General features: G+C 42.4%; 1 protein-coding gene across 19 annotated transcripts in view; it reads right to left on the bottom strand.

Annotated features, from left to right (window-relative positions):
• Positions 1-24,972, bottom strand: part of MARCHF8 (membrane associated ring-CH-type finger 8) — an 89,214-nt gene that overhangs the window by 10,745 nt on the left and 53,497 nt on the right. For 10 of the 19 annotated variants that reach the window (XR_014948659.1, XR_014948658.1, XM_015866818.3 and 7 more), the window contains 4 exons: positions 12,920-12,970; positions 3,310-3,389; positions 2,161-3,006; positions 66-246 (listed from right to left, as the gene is read on the bottom strand). Coding sequence is in view for 17 of the 19 variants with exons in the window: in XM_015866818.3 (XP_015722304.2) it covers positions 66-246; positions 2,161-3,006; positions 3,310-3,389; positions 12,920-12,970 (1,158 nt within the window). In the remaining 2 variants the exon portion in view is untranslated. Of the gene's footprint in view, positions 1-65; positions 247-2,160; positions 3,007-3,309; positions 3,390-12,919; positions 12,971-18,340; positions 18,458-24,972 lie in introns of those variants that run through there. The other 9 variants (XM_015866820.3, XM_085554516.1, XM_085554517.1 and 6 more) reach the window with 5 other exon arrangements.

Consider the following 24,972-nt stretch of genomic DNA (forward strand, 5'->3'; position numbering starts at 1 on the left):
GTTCTGTGGGATTGTGGGCAATGACAGCCTCTGTTCAGCGCAGATGTATGTTTAACAAAGCCTACCTTTCGCAAAGGCTTCAGCTTTGTCTCCATGATGAACTCATACTTGCAGAGTTCACAGCATCGTGTATCTGAGCTCTTGATCCACTGCTGCAGGCAGGCTTGGTGCACAAAATGAAGACTTCCCGTGCAGTGACAGGGGGTAATCAAAGGGCTCTCATCATCTCCTTCACAGTGACATATCCTGGATCAGAAGCAAAGCTGCTCATTAGAAACAAAGGAAATAGAAAGCATGTGGAAGAGGCATGTAATATCTGTGATCACACAAGACTGTCTGTTGAGGATCCTAAGACATACATATCAAAGGAATGTATTCCATAAAGGAACTAAAACTAAAGAACTCCCTTGCTATACAAGCACATACACACACACAACATAATTGAGCACAGACAGTGCTAACTAGACAGCTGCTTTCTAACAGACGAGGCAGACACACAGAGCCTGACAGAAATTCAGTACCCAAAAGAAAAAAAAAAAAGTGCGAGAAATGACAATCTTCCATCTACTGGAACAATAGCACTTAACTGAATACAGCATTTAAACAGATCAGACAGCACTTCCCAAGACAAAACATGCACAGAGAGGTACAGTTACTCATGAATTATGATCTAACACAGATGAAACAAAATTCCCTAAGGAACTGTGAAACAGCCCAACCTAGTATCACAGAGAGTTAATTTGGTCTGAATTTTGCACAAGGGAAATGATTGTTTCTAGTGTCAGATGCTAAGGGGCAGAACCATGCTGCAAAAAAAATAGCATCCATTTCCCCCAAATACGCCTACTCTAAAAGGACTAATGGCTTTGCTCTTCCAATTCTTATTTTGCAAGAGTTGCTAAGGAAGCACCAGCTCTGCAAAATTCCCAGTTTCCCTCACCATCTAACTGCAGACAGCAAGGACACCTGATACAGCGCTACTGCCAGGTGCTGGCATTTGATTTCCAGCTTCAATTTACACACAGCACTTGGGCTGCATCAAACATCACTAAGTCCTTCGAACCACGTGAAAGAGGTCAGGAACTGAAAGGGGGATGGTAAGGAGCTCAGGGAATGAATATAAGTTACTAAGCATATGGGACGTGCATCCTGGCACACTGCCATCTCTGTCTATTACTGAAATCTCTCACTGATGTGTAGCATCTTGCCTCTTGTGACCTTGCTGATAGCTCGCAAGTGGGACTGAAAGAGTGGGTGGATTAAAAGAGCATCTTGTTGATGACAAGCCAGTAAAGAACTAGATTTTGCTGGTAATGGAGTATTGAGGGAATAAAAACTTGCTGGCAGGTATTAACAAAGCCAGCTTCGGATAGTGGTGTCAAAGAGGAGAAAGATTAAGACAGGAAAATGCTTAGCAGAAGGATGTGACAGTTACTCCTGTACTTGGCATCTCCTTCTCCCCAGACTCATTTTGGAGCTGGGACAGGGCAGGACTGCAGAGAATTCACCACAAAGACAGTCAAGAGCTGCATGTTCCTTTCACCTATGTACATAGCTAATCCTCTGTAGCTGAAACAAGGAGATCCCATCCTTTTTGGACATCATACTGCTCACTAATCATCACTAATACCTAATGTTTAGTTCTCCTTTTCATCTTAGCCATCTAGAAGCGGGGAGATAAAAGTTAAAAAACAATCTTAGGCTATATTGACTAGATCTCAGAACCAATGTTCAAGCATTCTTTTCCTCTTCATTGCCCACCCTCCTCTGACACAACTCAGCACTGCTTGTCTGGAAAACACATTGCTCATTAAAAGCTAAGAAATTTTCAGCTTGGTTTTTAATATGTGTAACTGATTCTCTCAAAATATTCCCAGTTTGTGCAAGGATGAAAGAAAAATGCCACCTCAGAACCCCAAATCTGAAACAAATCGCAAGAGAATTTATTTGACTCCCAAGGATATGCTTTTGCTTAGTAGACTTGTTAAGTGCGTCAGAGGGGTACAGGAAGCAGAGAGAAGGTTGCATGCTTCACATTACACATATTAAAGCAAGGCGACAGGGTGAAAAAAGGACAAACAGCACAAAGGCAAGGAAAGCAGAACGGTCACCACTGCACACAGGAGGGCTCGAAGGTAGGCGGTTCTCTGATGCACCAACCTGCAGGTATCTCCCGATGCAGACACCGGGGAGAGAGGGGGGAATTTTTCTGAGAGGGGGGAAGGGCAGTCAAGGTCACTGTCCTTCTCTACTGAACAGAGCGGTGCCCGCTGCTCTTTTGTTCTCAGTTTCATTGAGGTGCTGTCCTCAAAGACGTCATCATCTCCCATGTCCTCAGAGCAGAAGTCCGTGCTTTCCACCAGCATGCTGGAGGATTTCTCAGCTTGGAAGTGACTGGAATAGCTCTCCAGTTCGTGGAACTTATGCAGACTGCTGGTGCTGGAGGTGTGGGAGAAGGAAAAAAGGTAACGCAACAGTTTTTTGCTTCTTGAGTTGTCATGGTCCACTCTGTCCTCCAGCAAGGGGATATGTACAGCGCTGCGGTTCTCTGCTCCTCCTGATGCACTCGAATAGTTGGAAAGGGAAGGGATGTAGGAGTGTTTAGAAGTGCTAAAAGAAAGAGGCCTGAGATTCAGCGTTTTCCTCTCTTTAAGATGAAATTTGTTAATCCTCAAACACTGCTCTTGAGTCGGGGTCAATTTGCCTTCTGAGCAAGTTCGCTCCACGTAGTCAAAGCACTCACTGGTGCTCTGTGCCTTCTGGTCCACGTCATTGAGGGACTTGGAGAATTTCAAAGTGCGGGCGGGCTTTACATTCTTAGCAGACCTGAGCGCCTGGCCCCGATCCTGCCCACGGGAGTTTCTCTTTGTTGCATGTAACGTGTCCTGACAGATTACAGTCACAGTGACCCCTTGTGTCAGAGAGCTCTGGCAGTGAGGATTTTTCAAGACAACAGCAGACTGCACTGGACTGTGATGACAACATTCAGAAAACACTGCACTGGAACTGCATGCAGAACAGTGGAATAAAAAGCACAGAAAGTAAAAAAAAACAATTACATAAGAGAACACATATAATCAAAAGCGAAGAAATGAGAATTACAGCTAGTGTGGGAACAGCAAACATAGCGGGCCAGTCAGTGGGATTCAATGAAGCAGTGTTAGACAGCAGTTGAGTCAAACAAATGGGACACTTCAGACCAGAACCCCGAGTTGCTTACTTCTCTGTACACATGCTTTTTCAGCTTTGGTTTTCCTTAAATGAACCTTGCATGAACCTCACTGTAGCTATGCAAACAGGACAATTTACCTGCAGATGTCCTGGTTGGATGGCGTAACAGAAGTCCGAGAGAAGCTATGAGGAGCTGTGATAGAGGTTGGACTTCCAGCCTGCAGTGACATAAAAATAAAAGGGAAAAAAAACACACACACACACACACAAAAAAAAGCAAGTCAGAAGTTGGAAGAGTTTCATAGGCGCAGCAGTCACCTTCAGGGCTGAACACAGCATATGGAGTCAGATATCACTCTACATCAGATATTCAAGGGCTGGTTGCAAGAAAGCGAGGTGTCACTGTCAAGTGCTAAGAAAGAAGGTTGTCACAGCCTCATCCTTGGAAAAACAGAGATCAGAACAGAAACGTTTTTCCCCAAGGTCATATGCAACCATCTCTGGAGCGGAACCTGCCAGCTGTCAGACACTGCACAGAACAATAGCGCAGGAAATGAGCAATGCTACAGTAATTAGCATAATCAGATGGAGGTGTGTATGCAGACTAGTTGTAATTTAGCTACCACTTAATAGCTAATCCTTCCACTTACCACAATGACAAGAGATTAGGGGCTTGTTTTCTTTTTCATTTTTTTCCACAAGACACTATAATCAGTAATTCAGCAACTCAGAGAATATTTGTAGGGAAGGTAGTTTCAGTACCAGGATGTACACACGAGCACCACCTGCCTAACCAGACCCTTCCCTGAAGGTTTTGTACTCTTTGTGCTTCAGGAGACCTTTCACCCTGCTCCTACCTTGACAGGGCCTTTCACCTCTTTGCAGGAAAGCTGTGATGGCAGCTACATTCACGGGACCAACAAGATCACAGCACGAAATTGAATAGGTGTAGAATTCAGAATTCAGCTGAAATAAAAAAAAGCTAAGCCCACGGCTTATGTAGCACTTAAGAAACAAGCCTCTAAAGTCAATATGGTAATAACCATCTCAACAGCCTACTATTACAGGCCTTTTTGCTGCTGTATGTTTTGAGTGTCAAACTGAAAATACAGAACACTTCCCAAAGATTGTGATGAGGTATATGCTGGTAACCTCTTAATGGGCAGAGAATCTCTAAACCTGTTTCTCCCATACTCCACAGCTGTTGAACATGCAGTGCAGCTCACTTGCTCCTGCAAAGCACTGCTCTCATTTTTCAATTCAGACAAAGGCTTATGGTTCTTCTGATCAGTCAAGCAAAGCTCGAAGGTTCTCCAACAGCAGTGAAGAGAGAGACATGTCCGGTATTGCATCAGGATGTCTCAGGTATGCAAGTATGAAAAATCAGGTATCCACTTACAGCTGGGCTGGCAGGGGCAGAGGGTGAGGCTCAAACACACACCTCTCAACCTGCAGCAAGGCACTGTGGCTTGTTTCCCATCTCAGACAGCTAGGTTTGTATACGGAATAAAAACCAGGATAACCTTGCTCTAAAAAAGCAAATTGAACAATGTCATGACTGACAAAACATATTAACACGTAAAGATCGGTTTGGGCTTTATCCTGAAAAGCAAAATTCGTACACTTTACACCACTTGTGCATGCTGATGATATAGGAGTGTTCACACAGTCAGGTGAATTCAGCTATTATTTGGAATTTTTCTTCTTGCTGTTTAACCCATCCTAAAAGCAGGCACATCTCTGACTAAAACCCATCTCTTAGAAAGAGTGCAGTAATTACTTTGTTAAAAAGAAAGACAGGTTAGTGAAAGAGCTGACACTATAATCTGCTGCTATAATTATGCAAATGAAAATTAATATGACTTAAGTAATGAATTATTTAAAAAGACATATTTAGCAATCTGCTAAAAACAAAATATTGAACCAGTAAAAAAACACGTTATATTCTGCCATGGAAACAGAGCAATATATTGCTGCAACTGCAGTCACAAATCAATTAATATATCTGTCTCAGGTTTTGTTATGAGCAAATCACAGAAGGTATTCTGCTTATAAAGAATCTGCTTTCTTTACTGCTTCATTTTAGAAATGAAGCATTCCAAAAAAGACAGACGTGCACACAATGTGACAGTCTAATAGCAGATGACTAGATTCAATGAACCAAAATTTCCTTCTGAACCCACATTACTGGTTTCTTGATCCAACCGCCTGGCACCAAGACAGCATGTCAAAGTCTCGCTGCTTGGAACATCAAAAAGCTGGGACAAGGAAGGAACGGTGAAATTGCATTTGTATTTCAAAATCACTGCATCTAGATGCCAGCACTACTCATGACAGCTTGCACGGAAGGAAAAAAATAAAGAAAACCAACTGAAGCAACTTTCCTTTTCCTCTCACCCTCCTGTTTCTCGTATATAAGAGGTCTTTTATGCCACCCTTAGACTAAACGCAAATGCAACCAAAAAATGAACACCAGTTAGCACACATGGAAAGGCAACACATACTGGAAGATCAAAATGCCCCCATCCTCAGCTGGAGCTGATATCAGGTGTGGCTACCATTAACAGCCATGGTTTGGCGCACCTCTTCTCATACCTCCCACTATCCGTTCCTCCCATGCTTTTGCCTGTGACACTATTTACACAGCTGCACTGCAGATCAGATAGGATACTGAGGTGAGACAGAACAAAGCATTTATTTTCCTGAACTTGCTTAATGTCAGTCATTTCCCTAGCTGCATTTGCCAGAGGACATTAGCTGGTTACAGCAATGGGCCTCTAACGGTGAGACACAGCTTGTCAACAAGAGAAGAATACAGTAAAATGCAAGCTGCTGCCCAGAACCCAACAAGCAAAAAAAGCCATGAAAAGAAGAACGGAAGAAACATGACAGCCTAGGGCCAGAACATGACAAAGAGGTGATGTGATGGTTGAATGTAGCAGAGAGGTAGATCCAGCTCACTTGGGAGTCCTGGCTGCTCTCCTATGCCAGGTTCAGCTCCAAAGAGGCTGGGAAAATGAGCAATCAAAGCCTTTACCACCATCCTTACTGCTCCAGTAGCAGCCTCACAGGTAGTAGCACCATTGGGTAAACCAGCTTCTTATGATGTTGATTGTAGCCATAGATTTTAAAGCAGTCCTTTTCATAGGGGGTTTCTGCTATGTTCATTAACTGACAGACGTCCTAAGCTTGAATTCAACCCTTTTAACCTCAGAACCACTCACTGAATCTCTGTGGTTATTCTTGCCCTTCACTCTGGATGACTATCACCACCAACAAGAAGTCCTAGGAGCTACAAGCTAGTGAATTGCTCTGCGCAGTCAGACTTGTGGCCTAAAATAGCTCAGAACTAAAGGTCAATAGTTAGTTAATTGTTTTGACTGCCATTCCCATCTAATGCAATTCAGTGAGGTCACAGCGTGGCCCTCCCATCTGGTTTTGGATAACCACAGTAACTGAAAGCAGCAATCCCTGGAAGCCCACAGCTCTCTACAGCGTTGCCATCAAGAACATATATGAATGTGTGTTTATGCTGGCATAGCTGGTTGTTCTCATTCTTGCACTACTCTGCAAACTGTGATCCCTTAGTAAGAGGAATTGGTCTCTTCCAAAGACCTACTGGTGACTACCTCCAGCACACCTGAAAACAAAAACACCCACCCTGCCTCAGAAAATAATATAATCTTTGAAGCAATCCTACTCCATAATAACCTGCTCATCTGAGATGGTGCTTCTGGGTGTATCTTCTGTTGACTCAGCCTCAGCTGCACTTCAGTACAAGTAATTACACATTATCTTAAAGAATAGGGCCTGAGACATTTTAACAAACTTATTACATTTCCTCCACCAATGGGAAGTCTGAAGGAAGAATCACAAACCTTACAATTTCTAGGTGCCACATAAGTAGGATCAACACTGTCACCTAATATCCGGGCTACAAAAACATCTAGAAGTCTCAGCTAAGGAGACTCAGTAGGAGTGCAGTGACTGCCTTTGCTGAGCCAACTCCAACTAGAAGCAGACCCTGAGGGAGCTTGAAGAGACACAGGTAATCCTCACTGCAGGTGTTGGCTAAGGGGAGACATCTACCACCACTGTTTTGGAGTCACCTGTCCTCCAAGAACAGCCAGGGACCTAGCCCACCCCAATGACCCGGAGGCTGTGATGCTTTTCAGCATACAGTGCTGTGGTCTGTAATGGGCCACTGGGAGTTCTGTCTGAATCTGATTGATGTCTGCTGGCATTAACACATCACAATGATGAATGCGGTAGAACCACAGAGAAAAGACAGAGGGATGGTTATCACACTGTACTTCAGAAGAACTCATTACCAAAAAGCTATTTTATCTGTCTCACACAGATCCCACTTTAACATGTATTAAAAAGGCAGGACTGCTGCTAGACGTGGACATGACAGACACTTATCTTAAGCAGTGCATCTCCAGGGGCAGTGAAAGCCCCAGATTCTTCTGCCTCCTTAGTTTACACCATGGAAACCAGGACCAATCACCCCACATGTGTCCCCTGGGAGGCTCTAGGAACAGCCAGCCAAGTCAGGAGAGAAAACAGAAGTGGGCTCTAGGTGAAAATGAAGCACTAAGCGCCACTGCAGGGTATCCATAGCTAACCTGGCTATTCTTCAGGTACTTGAACAACTACAAAGAGATACAGGGAATGTGGCAACTGTTCCACAAGAAGGAGACAATATTTTGCACATCGCACAACTGATGCATGTGGACCACTTCTACACCATTTGCTGCTCCAGCTGTCCACCTTCACAAGGATGCAATGCATTTGTATTTTTATGTTTCCAGCAAGAGCTGTGCACTCTGACTGAAGGCTCCTGCACTGCAGCTGTGGCCTCCAGCAATTATAAGTGGTGTCCACAGCAGGCCTCCAGCTGGACCAACATGCCCAGGAACAATGGGGCAATGACAGCAACTAGTTGTGTGGCCAAGCTGGCACTTGAGATGGCCCAAGAGGCTACTGGACATCACGAAGGGCAGACAGCCCCAGCTGACAGCCTTCTTCTAAATTGCAGCATGGCTGGATCAAATATCAGTAAATTCTAGCCTACACAACTCCTCCCTACCGGATACATGCCACGTAGTCTTCCAGTGTGTGATGATATCAAGTGTCTTTGCCTGAAATATGATGCATTATTAGAATGGAGAGTGGTAAGAAAAAATACTGGGGGAAAAAAAAAGATCACAACAGTTCACCAATGACTGCTTGATAAAACCATGACTTTGCCAAAGAAAAAAGAGTTCCTAAGTTTGTCCCAAATGCTCCATTGTATTGGCATCTTAGATTAACAGAGCATTTTTCTATTCAACAAGGATAAAATGTAGGTACAGGACGTAGGAGGAAACACTGTTGATGAAGATGTGGGAAAGAGATATCTGATATTTTCAGGATGATCAACTCCATCAAATGATTCTGGAAACAATTTGACAGGAACTGGCAGCTGGCTCCTTGAAGTACTTTGTTCCATACTCTACATAACGTACATGACTATAATTAAGATGACATCTGGAAACTAGGAGTGAAAGCCCTCTCTATCGCACTGTGCCCAGGCACAAGTTCACATGCCTTTCTGAGTGGGGAAAAGTGCATCCCTTCACCTTTATGCTATGCAGTCTTGTTTTTCCCGAGCATCTCAGTTGTATCAGATTTTGTTTAAGCAGCTTCATTTTCCCTATTCCCTTTTCCCCTAAATTCATGTACCTGGACAGAGCACATCTGATCAGCAGACCTTTGCAGTGAGCCCTGGTCATCTGATAGACTATAGGAAAGCTCAGCTCGGCAACTTAAAAACCTGGACAGATTTTCTATGGACGAATGCTCACTGAATCCATCAAAGCTTCAGGCAACAGTGGATGTGTGTATTCATATGCTTTTCTAAATCTGTTCCAAGCTGATGAACAGCCTAAATGGATTTTAAATTTCATAGCAAGCTTAGGCTACCACTTTGCATCTGCACTGGCTGCCATTCAGTCCAAGAATAATTTAATACTTTACAATGTGCTCCTGCTCAAAAGATAAAGCTGTGCTAGCCTTCAGAAAAGACAAAGCATTTACATTTTTTAAGCAGTGTGCTTTTGATTTCTTTGCTACGATCTCAGTATTAGCATTTTCAAAGTTTACCTCGCAGAGAGCTACAAAAGTAAGTCTAAAATGTACTTCCCCTGAACACTAAAATCAGCCCTCCAGAGAAACCAGATGACAGGAAAAGTACACAGATGACCTAAAGATATTTCCCTACATCACATCATCAGTTTACTAGACACTCTAATGCCAAACAATATGGCTAATTTGAGGATAACTGTTTACAGACCAGCTTTGTAAGTACCCCATTTACTTTGCTTGCTAGCAGAATTTCTTTATTTAAGAATGGAAGATGCGAACTATCAATACTGTGAAAATCCTCTTTTTGTGGCCTCGTAGTGGCTAGCTGTGCTTTAGGGTCAATTTTATCCATACAGAGAAGATGAAGCTTATTAAGGTTAATTATTTCTGTATGGCTTGTATGATGAAGGCACTTACTAATGAATGGTGGCTTCTTGGTAAAAATGCAGGCTTAGGGCACAGAACTGAGATGTGAATCCAGCCTGTGTGGCCGTATGCCAGTCAGAAATATTCCAATCAGTGTCACTGCTCTTGAACAGAGTGTTTGGAACTGGGCCTTGTCTGAGTACTATGACTAAATCAATTCAATCTCCTTCCAACACTTTTTTTTTTTTTTAAATTTGTTTTAAGATTTGGAAAAGATTCCATAAATTCAAACACATTTTTGTAGAGCAGATTTAAAAGGAGTGTTTGAAATATACTCACCAAAAAAGCAAAGAAGGGCCTGGAGGAATGTTACATCCCCCAATACACAACAGACTGCAGAAAATCTAATAGCACCACACAAAGATCCTCCTACATCTTATCCCCTATTTCTTTTTCTGCTACTGCTGGCCTTCATCCCCAGCCAAATGTTCACATTCTTATTACTCGGCCTGGCCACATACACCAGCATCTCTTCAGCCTCTGAAGATCTGCTGAGATCTGCTCTTGAAGTACTGCCCTTTTTGCCCCTTTTGCTCTGGACAGCCCCAGCACTTGGGGTCTATGCTCAAGGAGGTCCTGCTACCTTCACCAGCTGATCTCATTTTAGTGGTGCCATCTGCCTGCTGCTCTCCTTAACCACCCCAAGCCCTATGGCATCAGCTCCTTTCCTTGGTCACACCAAATAACACAGCATCCTCTCCTGGCTAGAGGCTGATCTCTGACTCAACCCTTGACACTCACGTTGTGCCATACAACTGAGAACAGTGGAAAGATGCACAGTAATAACCACAGCAGGTTGGTAATGACATATCAGCACCAGAAATGGCCTTAAATCAAGTGCCAGCATCGAGTGTTTGTAGTAGCTCTACTGTAAGCTAGATCTGAGTGGAAAAAAATAGCTGCAACAGTCATTTGCAGAAAGTGTGATCATTGCTTCTGTAAACACACACGCACACCCCAGCAGATCTGGAAAAGTAGCACATATCTGATTAAACTCAACTTAAGTTACATAGGTCCTCTTAGAGCAGTGCAGTGTCAGAAAGCTCTGAGGACTGCATAAAGGGCTATACATGCAGCCAAACACTTCCTCACATTTTCCTTTACATGCATTCAATCTGCTTTATTGGCCAGGTCGTTACACTATTCTAGACAGACATAAAAGGCACTTTCCTATTAACTTCAGAATGAATGACATTTTCCATGTACTCAAGCTTCTATGCAGTATCCTGCTAACTATAATCTTTCCTGGTTTGCCCGACAAATTGCTTGTGACAGCCATCCCACTGGTGGGCTGCAATATAAATTGTTGCAGCTTAGTGCTGAATTGTCTGGATGCACAAGGCAGCACGCAGATGAATGAGGTAAATCACTGACTAATTTCACCAGAGGGACTTCCACCTCTTGCCCTTGCTAGGAGCAATCTCCAGAATGAAGCAGCACAGAATGGATCAGATGCAGGTGACAGAGGGAAATAAGAACATTTATACCTCTGGGAAACTCATGTTTGGAACCAACAATTCTCACAGGTTGAACTGGCAAAGCTGACTTTTGCTCCCCTTGAGAACTTTTGCTTTTGCAACACACAGCAATCACTTTGAATATTTCAGTGCTTCAAGAAGAATGCAAATCTTGGTGTCTCACTTGCCAGAGCTCCCAGGGAAAGCTCTGCCAGAAAGCCTGGTCCTTCCCACTCCACCAACAACTCTTGATGAATTAAGAATGAACTGTGCAGCCGGCTTTATGTATGCTGCTTCTGCTGGGATAGGGTTCCTCTGTGAGAACAACAGAGGGAATAGGAATGAAACGCTGCTGCAGAAAGGCATCTTGTGTTGAATTTTGCACACTCTGGGAAAAGTACAATGATACTTGATAAAAAACTGCCATTTCTTTTGAACAATGCCTGAAAATCCAAGAAAAAGCCCTAGGAAGAGAAGAGCAAGGGCAACAAGGAATAGGCACGGTCCTGTTTTGGGATAGGATGAATCAGAAGTTACACCCGCATTACATTTACTTCAAAACCCTTTGTGTGAATATGTGATTTCTGAAGCTGAATACAAAAGATAATGCTGTGCTGCTCCATGATAATACCACCTTCAGTTTGGTCAGTGCCTTAAGCAATGGACAGCTGCCCTAATTGTTATTTAGGACATTCATCAATTTTCTCTTTCTGCCCCAAAGTGAAAGTTGTCTGTGCCCATATAAGCCATAAAGAGTGCCCATATAAGCCATAAACTGTTTCCTTTGCTGGAGATAGGCACAAATAACTTCATGTATCCTGAAGTACCCAAAATGGAATAAAGTGACTTGAGCGTGTCACAGATGCAATGACTCACTCTGTCATTAGAAGTCATTATCACAAGCAACAATAACCTTGAAAAAGACGGGTTAAGGCTCATGCACCCCATGAAAAATACTAGCCAGCCAGCACAGTGTTGCTTGCACAAAGCCTTCAAACAATTGTACCTGTTGTAAGCAACAAGGTACGCTGAAAGCACTCTAGATTTTAGCTAATTAGAAGTCTGGTAAGAAGTGGGAGTAGCAAGTATGTTCTTGCAACAAGCTGTTTTGGAAGGAGGGTTATTTTTTTTTTCAGATGACACAAAGTGACTGTGTTTTTGATGTGTCCGTTTGTTATACTGAAGGATTAGAAAGGCAGTTTATCATGCTTCCCTTCACTTTGGAATACTTACATAGCCATGCCCTAATAACACTGAATTTCATGACGCTACCAATACAATTCAAATGAGGTGACAATAAAACAATATTTAAAGTATGCATCCAATACACATTATGGATGCATCCCACATTAGGCTGGACAGATTATGGGAAAGAAAAAAAAAATGAGAAAAGAAAAAGGAACATACTTGAGTGATAGTTTTGGAGCACTTTTTTTTTTTTTTCCCCAAGATAAAATCTCAGGCATCTGTCATCTATCTCGCTCCTATCAAGCTAAGGAGGCTGACAGTGTGAAAGAGAAAACCTACTATGGCTTCCATTTCATTTGACCTGTAAAGACAATCTGCATAACACCAGAGAATTCTAATGTTTCAGCAGAGTGACTATCAATTACAGACAGCCATAAGCAACATTTTCTACTGGTCACACTGTGACATCTATCACTTCAAATCTGAAATGAAAGAAATCCCATTATCCCCCAAATTTATCAAAGACTGAGTTATATTGAGGAACATACCTTAGAGATGTTACTAGAGCGGCTCACGGAATGCCCCAAAGCCTTCTCATTCTGAAAGAGGAAGAATAAGATTATTGCAAGAGTAAATCAGTTATGAGAGTATTTTAAAGCTGGTGTTAGAAACCAAGTATGGAGAACACATTCGAGCTGTGACTTTTGGGGATGTTGCTTCTATTGACATCAGTCTGATCTGCCACATTTACTAAGCTGTTTTGTTTGCTTAACTACATATTACATTGCTGAAAATCAAATAGGCAAGACAAGTACAAACTGAGAAATAGTAGAACAACGACCTCTCTATCAGTACTGCAAAGCCCTTTCCTCAAATGCCATCTGTTTTGGAAAGGATATTTCTCAGCTCTGCCTCATTGACATCCAAAGGCAAACATCCAACCACTAAAACTGAAAGCTTTTGCTTCAAGGAAACAGTGATGTAAAGAAAAGTATCCCAGTGATGTCCTGAAACAATTCTGAATAATCACACGTATGTCATTTCAGGAAACGAAGCGGAGTTACAAAGCAACTTCCTATCTACCACAGAACTCAGAATTAGACTGGAAATATCACACAGAATGGAAATAGAAAAGCTGAAATTTCCTGAAACTGAAATCAGTTATGAATGTATCTGTTACTTTTCAGTATGCAAACCCTGGCTGATAAGGATGACAATCTTAACTACTACCAAAATAAATGGTAGGTTTCACCATGGTGTTTCATCATTTACTGGCTCCTGCTTTCTGAATATCCATGTACCATAAATGCTAATGGACGTGATTGTTCCACTGGTAAGAACCTGGAAACTTATCTGCAAAGGCTTGCTTGCTTTTCTGAATAAAACCCAAAAGGAAACATGTTCTTTTGAAAAACATTTCAAACAGAGCAAGTCATAACATTTGGCTGCATATCCATATCACCACTTCTCTATGTCCGTGAAGCTGGGAGACAAATTTGTTTGCGACTTAAGCACCTGAAAAAGGGCGTATTCACTACTTTTTCCTACGGGCTCCATGCTGGGTAATAGCTTCTAGAAGTGCACCCTTCCATCTGGCATTTCAACAACCCAACAGAGATGCTTTGATAGCACCCTCTTCCAGCTCTCATTGGCATCAACTGATCAGAGAGAACCTGAGAACAGAAGTCCTGCATGCATAACAAATGGGGACATAAAAGAAAGAAAAATAAAAATTAAAAAAAAAAAAAAATCCACGAAAAACCCAACAGACCAGCCATTAACTTGCAACTACTTTTATATCAGCTTAGATATAATGTTCTTTGTTTGAGACCTTACATCTGTGGTTTTTCACAATTCAAGAGACATTCAGCTACCAAAGCCCACATCAATGCAGCCTGGGTGGCCAGGCACCTAGGCACTACACCCACACTTTGGGATCCCTGCGCTCCCAGACATTTCTTCTTTCAGCACACTCCTCGAGCAGCTTGAGAGCTGTGTGCTGAGAAAAGAGAAGGCAAGGAATTTCAGCATATGCTCACAAAACCAGACAGGCTCTTCCTTCTAACACAGTCATGGGCACTACCTTAGCTGATGGATATAAATCACACTTTCTCCTTTAAAAATCCGAGGAAGCAAATAACGGTGCTCTGAAATCCTCTCTATGTAGGTGTTTGAGTACCTTAAAGGCAGCCTTTCAAAAGAACAGAGGAGAAGTGTCAAAGGAACCCCCACAAATTCTGACTGATGGCCAAATCAAAAGTCAGAATCTATGTAAGGTCTGGAACAGCTAAATTACTGTTGACTTGAATGCCAGATTTGCATCCTACAAGGCCGAGTTTATCTTAGATAAGATTATGAGCTTTTATTACGTGAATATCAGTATTCCTGGAAGAGAAACAAACACCTGAAGACCCTCAAAGAATACGGGCATGATACTTCTGTGATGACTAACACTGAACTGGGCTACTGCCAAAAAAAGCCTGGCCAAGAATCAACTCCAACCGTAAGGGAAGGACCCAGCTAATTTCATCAAAGACACTGTAACTATAGCAACAGGAAAAAGTTCATTGAAGCTACAGAATACAGAAGAAAGAAAAAAGGGGGCAGGGACATGTTCTTAAGCTATGACGAAGAGAGAGCAACACAAGTTGGCAAGCACAGCGACTTGTCACTGCGGATGTGCGAGGTGTGGGGGAAGCGGGCTGCGCTCGCCAGGCCTTGCAGGGATGTGTGGGAGGTAAACAAAGCTCGGCTCTGTGGGACAAGGGAAATGCTGGTGAGGAAAGAGACCTGTGGGCAAGAAGTCAGCCTGAAGCAGCACACAGCCCCATGCAGATGGCAGCCCCAAATGCAGCCCTAGACATCAAAGACTTTCAGGCAAAATTCCTGAAGACAAAATTAAACAGAGTTCTTCACATTAACTCAACACTTCCCAGTACTGCTGTCTAGCTGAAGAAGATGCCTGTGAGGCAGCATGACCGAACTTATGCAGGCACCTGTGTTGAAAAGGATGTGCTAAAATTCAATAACTGAAGAGGCTGGAGGACAAGAGCTGTATTTACACAACACAGAGCAAATACACTCTCGGCCATGCCCCAGAAACTAGTCTTCCTGCTCCCAGGGCTGTGATCTTATCTGGTGGATGCCAGCAGTGTGAGAGAGACAGATGCTCATATCATCCTTGTTGATCTGTTGTTGGAAATGTACCTTTCTGAGGTCCCAGTAAGTACATGATTGTGAACAGTTGTGTTTGTAACTGAAAGAGTGATCATTACTAAACAAAAAGTGCTCTTAGAAAATATTCTGTATATACAGAGAGTGGATGCACACATATTAAAGTAGGAATGACATTTCTAAATTACTCACCCACATAAATGCCTTTATATTCCTGCTCCTTTACCACATATAACTGCTATGGACCGTAAAGCCAACAGGAAATTGACTGAAGACTTAGCCCAGATTGGCCAGGTCCTGTCCTTGTAAGGGCTACTGGAGCCACAGAATAACAAAATCGTTAAAGGTTGGAAAAAAACACTGAGCTTATCTAGTGCAGCCATCAACCTACCTCCACCATACCCACTAACCATGTCTCTCAGTGCCACATCTCCACGTTTCTTGAACACCTCCTGGGATGTGGACTCTGCCATTTCCCTGGGCAGTCAAACTGACAAACAGGAAGAGCACCAGCTCAGTCCCACATTCAAGGAGCAACAACAGACAAAACAGCCACTAACAGATCCAAAACAGATTTGCAAATACACACATACACTTTTTTTCAGTTTGTTTGGCCTTTCCAACTACCAAGCAGCTCCCACCACTTAGTTGAAACTGTTTCAGCCTTTGGTCACCAACGGATACTATCTCTGCATGCCTTCTGATCAGAGATGTTCTTCTGAAACAGCAGCTCCAAGTCTCAGCTTACACGCAGGCTTTAAAATGTGGTGGGTAGAAAACAGATAAACAACTGAGCTGCATTGTGCAACAGCAATTTCCAGTTTACTGTGACCACTCAAGTAGCATCCTTGCTGAAAGCACTTGTCATGCTTTTTTTGCAGGCTTCCACAAAGGACCAAAAAATTATTTTTTAATCAATGAACAGCAACAGAAACACCTCCAGGTGATATACGAGGGCTGCTCCAAAAGTAATGCCTCCTATTTTATTATGTACACCCATGACACCAGAGGCAGATGTTGGTGGTATGGCTGTAGAGGTATGTCACTGAACTCCTCCATGAGGAAAAAACAGCACTCATTGACATTCACTAACACTTGCAGAGTGTTTATGGAGACTGAACAGTGATGTGAGCACAGTGATGGGGTGGGAGGTTCACTTCAGCAGTGGTGACTGTGAGTGGTCACCTCCACTGGCTGCAGATTATTATGAATGCGACATGCAAGTACTTATTCATTGTTGCATATCTAATGGTGGTGGCTATGATGAAAAATAGAGTTTTGTAGCTGAGAATTTGCTCTATCAAATAGTGTTACTGTGCTCTTTGTATCTGTTGTAGTTTCCATGGCAATAAATAGAGGGCATTACTTTCTGAGCAACCCACGTATTTCATGAAGTCTAGTTGTGCCACTTAATACTCTTATACAAATAAATTAATAAAAATCTATACTTAAGAGAATAAAAACACAGTGGAAAACATTAAAGACAGCACTTTATGGTGTTTCCAAAGCTGCAGTACATTAAGGATGCTTTATGCTTTCCAGTCATTAAGCTAGAAAAGAACTGCAAAGCCATAGAAGGAAAACTACTGGAATAAATGCATTTGAATGGCAGACACAGTGCAAACAAACAAAAGTCATTTTTCACACTATATTCATTGCCAGTACACTTATCATAGAATCTTTTAGGTAATGCACAAATTAACATTGAGTTGGGAGTGGAAAGGCAAAGCCTCCATTACAGTACTCCTAGTACCCAACAAATGAAAGTGCTCAGAGACTATTTCTAGTATGTTCACATTGCACAGTAAAACATATTCTGGTCCAACAATTACAGCTCTAAACAAACCCTCCTTCCTTCTTGCAAAAGCATTAGACTTTGCACTTCAACGGAAAGGTCAAGACAAACGCAACATCTGTCAGCACGGACCACACAATTACCACCACTTAAAGCAAGCATGGCTCTCCTTTAGCAGATCAGACTTTCTGCATGGGATAATGGGAATCTTACCTTTCAAAATTCATCCTACTCAACTAGGATCAGTGGGCAGGCACTTAAAAAAATAGTAATAAAAAAATACAAATAGAAAAAGCTTCTAAGTGCAGCAGGGCTTAACTTCCCCCCAGTCACTCACTGACAGCTGCTGTTCTGACGTCCTGTCAGATCCTGGCTTAGGGAAAAAACACGGAAGGCAGGAGGGGGGAAACGATTTAAAAACAGGAAATCTGCTACCCAGTTCCTACTGTAGCACACGTGCTTCTAAATTCTGGATGTACTTGCTTGCCACTGCTTGAATCCCCCTCCCAACGTTCTTTCCCTGTCTTCCACATTTGCTCTCTACTGTGATGGCTGAGCTCTCTCCTTCCTTCAGCAGTTGCATCAGTTGTTCCCTGAAGAGCTCTCCCATTTGCTTTCTCCACCTTGCTGGCTCTCTTCCCCTCTGCCACCACTCCTCAGCTACCTTCACACAATGGCTCTTGCCTCCTTAGTTCAGAGATCTCCCAGTTGCCACCCCCCTTCCACCTTCCCACTCACCTCAGTCTTCCCTATTCAGCACTTAAAGTTATTTCACCTTTGCTTCCCCATCATAAGATACCCTCGTTCCACTAAGTGCAACAGCTCTGTAACTCTCACAGCCACATGAACCCCAAACCACCAGCTCCTGCTGCCCAAGCCAGGGGTGCTGTCAATCCCTTGACAGCAGTTCTGATAGCCAAAAGTTCTCTCATGCCCTCACAAAACCAAGTAGTACACCACCCTACCTCCAAACTCAGCTGTAGTGTTAACGCAGCCTTACCAAGAGGGCACCATGAAGAAACACGACTTGCATGTCCTTGCCAGGATGGAAGGAAGAGAAAAATACCCAGGTGAAATGGTTTGGATTTTGTCTCTGTATTACTCAGAACTGAGCTGCCACAGTGCAGCTGCAAGTCAGTGCAGAGTGAAACTCTGTTCTTCCTGAGCCCCACAATGAGAGCACGAACGCTCGGCTGCTCTGCAGACACGCAGCCACACACACCCAGGTATTGTTTCGGGTTTCATAACTGATCAGATTTCCAAACAATCTCTTCTCAGCGCTTATGTAAATCTCGCACTGCAATTCTATACCTGAAGTGTAGAAAGTGAAAAGAACATACACTTTTAGTTCGAGCAAGGAGGTTGCTATTGTTGGCAGTATCGGTACATGCACTTCATTGTCCAGAGTGACTTGTATAAAGGGAAAGAAATGGGAAATGGCTTTGTCGATTACCTTCTTTGTGTTTCCATTGGGTTGTTAAACTACAAAGGTTCTGTCACTGACAGAACCCAGCATTTCATTATTTCAGCAGGAAATGCTATTTAGCATCATACCAAGTGAATGTGGTCTTTATTTCTTTGGCAGTTAAGGGACCCTCATACAAGAGCAATATACTAATGGTTACAAAGCCAGTGCTTTGCAAATATCTTAGATCTTATTCTGTTCAGTCTTTTACCCACAAAATACCGTCGTATATAATCAAGGTTCATCAATGAGCATACAGCTAGAAGATTCAGGCAAGGACAAGTAATGACATCTAATCAAACAACAGTAACTGCATCTGAGCACTGCATCTCTGCCTGTGCATAGTATCTACCTCTAGACAGTACTGCTGTTGAGCTGGGGCTGCCAGGCCTGCAAGTGCAAGCTTTCCTTTCTGTACAAAACCAACTGCCTGGCACATTTCACTAACATAGCATATATCTGCACACTTACATATTCATGTGCCTAATTTGTAACACAAAGTAAACTGCAAAGACTTTGGCATCTAAGATGTTCTATGGAAGTCCTTATCTTGCTGTTGCCAGACAACCTAAAATGGATGCACATCTATGGGATACAACACATAGAAATGAATCCTTTCCTTCGTGAACAAATTGTACAAACTACAAGGGTCGTTATTCAAAACCATACACCTTTCTTGGTAATGGAAGCAGTATGCATTAAGCTTACCTATGTGAAAATGCCATTTCAAACCATTTTACGTGTTTAACAGCACAAAGAAGGATATGAACAAGGAAGCCAGCAATTATGAACAGATTAATAGGAATAACATTTTGTCTTTTGTAGAGTAAATGCATTTAATGCAACTGCTGGAATTCTCATGGTACACTACACACGTCAATATGCCAAAGCAATTTGACTATTTTAAACATTCACAGATTAAAACTCCCCCTAGGCAACTGGTAATTTGGAATTTCTCAAGCTGCCAACAGACATCGGAAGCCTGCAGCCCAGATAACTCTCGATGGAGCCGGACTTGCTCAGTTTCTACACAACCTGCATGTTCAGCTGTCTACAGAAAGAACAGACTGCATGCTATCACATGTCCCTTGTACTTGGTTGCACAGTTTGCTAATCCTGTGGAATCTCCCGAAGTGACACTGGGAAAGCATTCAGGGTATTTTTAGTAACATTTAACATGATATGGCCAAAGTAATGCAACTATAAAGCTATTGAAAGAATACCAGTAAGTATCAGTCCTGTTTAGTAATACCTACTCATTGCATACCAGTGTGGTTTTGCCTCAGACTTCATCCTCCCATTTTTAACTGTGCAAATTGCAAATTATTCTGACCCACAGCATTTAAAACTCAGTGTTAAATGACCACACGAATTTAGCTAAATGAGGAATCAGGTCCCAGAGAACTCATTAAAGTTACACAGTCAAACACCCGTTAGAGCAAGATCCTTGTAAATATCTGAGCTGTGATGTTCTGGAGAGTTTTAAACTCGTTGCTTTTAACAAAAATAGACTGAAAGGTGAGAGAGTACACAAGGAGTAATATCTAGGAAGAAGCAATACATTCTGCTGTCCTTCCGTAAGTAAGCCAACCTAAGTGATGGAAGACACTGCTCTGGGAGGAAAAATGTATAAGCTAAGAGTGCAGCTGATCTCATGTGGGTCTTTGACAATTGAGCCCTGAGGAGGTGACCTGGGAGCAGGCAGAGGAGAAGCCCTGGCAGCACATCATTCCTGAGCACCTGCCTTTGCCAACAGTCCTGCCTGTGAAACAGTGACTCAAGCCCCATCATTTCTCACTGTCAAATTCTCATTTGCACAGTGATAAACACTGCAAAATCCCTGAATATTGGGGATTTAAAATGCTCTAAGTGTACTTACTCCTTTAGCCTAAAAATCTGTAGTCATTTACTTCATAGCCACAATCAGGGTGTTTTTACTTTAAAGATTAACATATTTACTAACTTTAAGGGAACTGAGATTGCTGAGTTCCCAAGAGTCACGAACAAACAAGTTTCAGAAACTGCTAAACTAAGAAATACTGCACTGTTCATCTGCAAAATATTCTGGCACTCAGTTGTGCAAGGAATGCTTAGGATCTGTTACTTACAGGAGTAAATACCACTGGATATGGCTACCTTCCACCCATGCAGCAGGGACAGGGAGAATACAGCACTACACATCTTAGATAGCAACGGGTAAAGAATGAAAATGTGGGGAAAGAAAAGGACAGAAGCAATTTATCATGTTCTGTTTTTCTTTTTTGTATATCCCTAATTAAGCACATCCCTGATACAGAAGAATTCAGCACTTATCTGTCCACCTAATAGCTGAAGTGATCCAATACACTGATATTGATCAGCGGGATATGCATACATCGTGTTCCCACCTTCGCTACTGTGTCTATCACAATAGCTTATGCCCACCAATGAAAATTGATTACAGAAATCCTCTTGAGGGAAGATGAGCATTCAGGATATTTAAATTCTTTAAATGTTTGCTACTTTGCCTCCTCTTATATTCCTAATCTTGTCTGAGTAGGAAAATGGGCTGAAAACAAAATCCTACAGATTTATACTAGCTTAGGATGATCATTTTAACTTTTTATTTAAAGCAGTTACTAAAGGAAATTGAAAAAAAGATGGTATGGCTGTAGAACATAAAGGGAAAATCTTCCACGTGGGCATGAAAAGCAAAATGATCAACCCCATTCTGACAGGGGCATCTGTTTTAGTTCTGTATTCAGCAGTAGTGCTGCTTGAAAAGGAGACCTTACCAGATCTTGTCTGTCTTCAAAATATAACAGCAGTCAACAATGCCAACAAAATGCCAACACAGAAAAGGATTGGATGGAAATACTGAAACAGTAACAAAACCAAGGACAAATCAATGGCTTTTGCATATGGTCTCTAGAGATTAAATCCCGACTTTATAGAAGTAGAGTGAATTCCACCAAGAAATCAATCACATCAGGAGATCAGCCTCTGTTAACAGCAAATAGGGTGGAAATACACAATTCAGAGCAACAAATACAGCAATACAGAGGAGCCTTTATACGTGGACAGTTGAAGCAGAACATTATTATTTTACTTTTTCTTTCAATGAAGTGAAGAAAATACATGTAGCTAAGTAAGAAGCCTTCACAGCTGTGTCCCACACCTTCAGAAGAACACCCAGAAGCAGGAGATGCGAGCCAGTTACTGCAGGCTGAGTCACTGACCTTGCTTGAGCTTATCTATCAGTATTTCCTGGAGGAAGCAATAAATGCTCTGTGTAGCTGCGGCAGCCCTAGTGAAGCCAACAAGAAATCCCACTGGGTTCAGAAAGACTTAGACTGAGCCACAACCAACATCCTAATCCTAAAAAAGTATTTCAGGAACTGCAACTAGCATTAGGCACACTTTAGCAGATTGGGACCTAGAGAATTTATAGAAATACTGACTTGTCTTACAGCACGAGAAACAGGGAAGAAAAGAAACTGCAATAAAATCTATCTACAAAAACACATTCCCCTTGCACATGGAAATCTACATCTGTTCAGCAGGGAAAAGCAGGAACCCCATGCAGGAACACAACACCGTGCAGTGTGAGCAACTGAGCAACACCGTGCACTGAGCAACATGCAACCTGTGGAGCTGTGCAGGCTGAATAAAACACGGATGAGCCCAGTGACCTAAGCACAGTAGGGCCAACAACATAATGGCCAGAAAACAGCAAGAAAAAGAATGTTTTTGGAGCAGGTGGTGTGAATAGTGTGGTGCTCAGAGCACTTCCAAGCACCACTCCTGTTCAGGGCTTCCATGACTGAAAAGGGAATGCTTCTGGTAGGCATCCTCATCTCTCATCACTCGCATCCTAAAATCGTGTCAGATTACAGTGGAAGAGCATCAGAGGCAATCAGAGAGGAGACTAACAAGACTTCCTGGCTGCAGAAGAGCCCTTCAAAGAGCACAGCTCTTTACCCGGCTGTGAACCTTCACAGCAGCCACAGTCTGACTGGAGGGCTGTAAGTTTTTGTGTGCCTGAACAAGCTGAATGCCAGCAGCTGTATAAGAACTAAATTTATCACTGCAGTCCCGGGAACGCCTGCATTTTCTGCTAAAATAAAATCTCTGGGCCATTAGCCTATTGAAACAGAAGCTTTTCCACTTATCTGAAGACATTCACTCATTCTCTTTCGTCAACTCTCATGCACCAGTTCCAGTCAAATCCTGCTTAGTTTTAGAAATTTTTATGGAAAGACGTGCACATCAGCTCAAAAATACCGATATTATGTCAGTAGTATTAAACAATTCACTTCACTGGGTTGCTCTGCCTCTCGCATTTATGCATATGAAACAGAAAATAAGCTGCAGCTGTCAGAGCACTGCCTGACCTATTGGAGACTGTGCTGCATTCTTGCATCCGCTGACATAGCATTCTCTAAAGTTTGTTTCCCAAGGGGAAAGGTTTATAAATAAGTCCCATATTCACAGTAAATCTCCTGCCCTTCATTCCCTACAGCTTTGAGCTCGGGCAGTTTTTGTCACAGGAAATTTCATCAAAGGTTTCAGAAAAAGTGTATTTGCTTATTTGATTTGCTTCTGCCAAACAGCCTTTAAAATTACCCCCACCAAAGCTAGATTGGTAAAACTCGCTTCTCTACTTCCCTTTGTTCATTGCTGTACATGTTCATTATCTGTGGAAATCATATTGCACATCTGTGAAATCTGTGCATGCTTCAGAAGATAACAGATTTTATCAAAATACATTTTGTAGCTTTTAAAACTCACTTTTAAAAAACCTCAGAGAACTGCTACACAAATACATATTTTCAGAAGGCATACAGAAATGCCTTTAAAGTCAGACCTCTGGGGAGGCAACGTTTTTCTCTTAGGCGCTACTCTTGTAATGGAGCTGATGAGAGGCTGAAATGATAAAAGAAGGGGCTCACCATGGGCTCTGGAGTCCAACAGAGAAGATTCCCTCAAAGGGAAGGATCCTTGGATTGTAGGATTTTATGCCCCAGGGATCACACTGACACAGTGTTTGCTGATCCCATTACAACAAGGTTCCGATCCAGAACTGGAACTTTTTGGGAACTCTTTGAAGCATCTATTTCTGATTCCTCTTACTTTTGAAAATGCAAAATATAGCGCAGTGCAGCAGAATGGTAAATTACGAAAGCAACACTTAAAGAACACTATCAAGAAAGAAAGTAATTCTTTTCTTCCTGGGTTCCTTAATAATATCTGGTACTAGTACCTTGGAGGACAGAGTGGAGCATATGAAGATGAGAACGTAAAACTGGAAGAACCTCTCATAAGTCAAACATGAATTTAAGTAGCACACTAAAATCATCACTGAAAATAAGGCTGTACCACAGGGTTGAAACTTCAGCACAGAATGAACATACTTCTCATTTAACATCTTTCCTACAAACCACTATTATCCATTCAAAATGGAATACTGCAGTTGGTTGGTGCTCAACAGCATCAGGCAGCAATTCTCTCATATGGCTCAGTGCTGCAGATGTTTTTGCATAATACTTTTACACAAGGTTCACATACAGTGAATTTCACATACAGTGTGCCAGGGAAAGGAAACCATCACTGAGATCTCTCCCTTCCATTTTCCTCAGTAACAGAACATGACTCTCCAACCTGGAATCTGTCAGTGCCCTCATTTTCATGTGGACTATCAGACTGTGATCTACCTGAACAACTGCCATCTAGTAAAGCACAGGTGCATTTGAGAAAGCTCTTCCCCGATGTTGGAAGAATGTCTCATTCATCCAGTCTTCCTCCTTGAAACTTTACTGCCAGGTCCTCTTTACTTGTAAATGTGGTCCCCAGTCCTCCTTGCACATCCCTGTCTGTACAGTGAATGATGTTTGGATCTCTAAGCTTGATGACTCATGAGAAAAACTATCACAGCACCAAAGCATAAGGCATCTACAGAGTTTTCAAAAAGAACTGGGATTTAGGATCAAGACTAACACACACTACTTTGGGTAATAGTTCTTTGGGAGATCCTGGTACACAGATATTTTGATTTTTTCAGCCTTTGGCACACAGAAAACTTGCTGCCCACGCTCCCAAGTGCGCATACATAAGTATTGTAACCGTGGAACTGAAGTAAGAGGATTACATTTCAGGAGGGACATGTTTTGGTGAGAGACTAGAGGCTT

Source organism: Coturnix japonica, chromosome 8 (assembly GCF_054131305.1).
Source record: "Coturnix japonica strain WE chromosome 8, WE-NBRP24, whole genome shotgun sequence".
Classification (NCBI taxonomy): domain Eukaryota; kingdom Metazoa; phylum Chordata; class Aves; order Galliformes; family Phasianidae; genus Coturnix; species Coturnix japonica.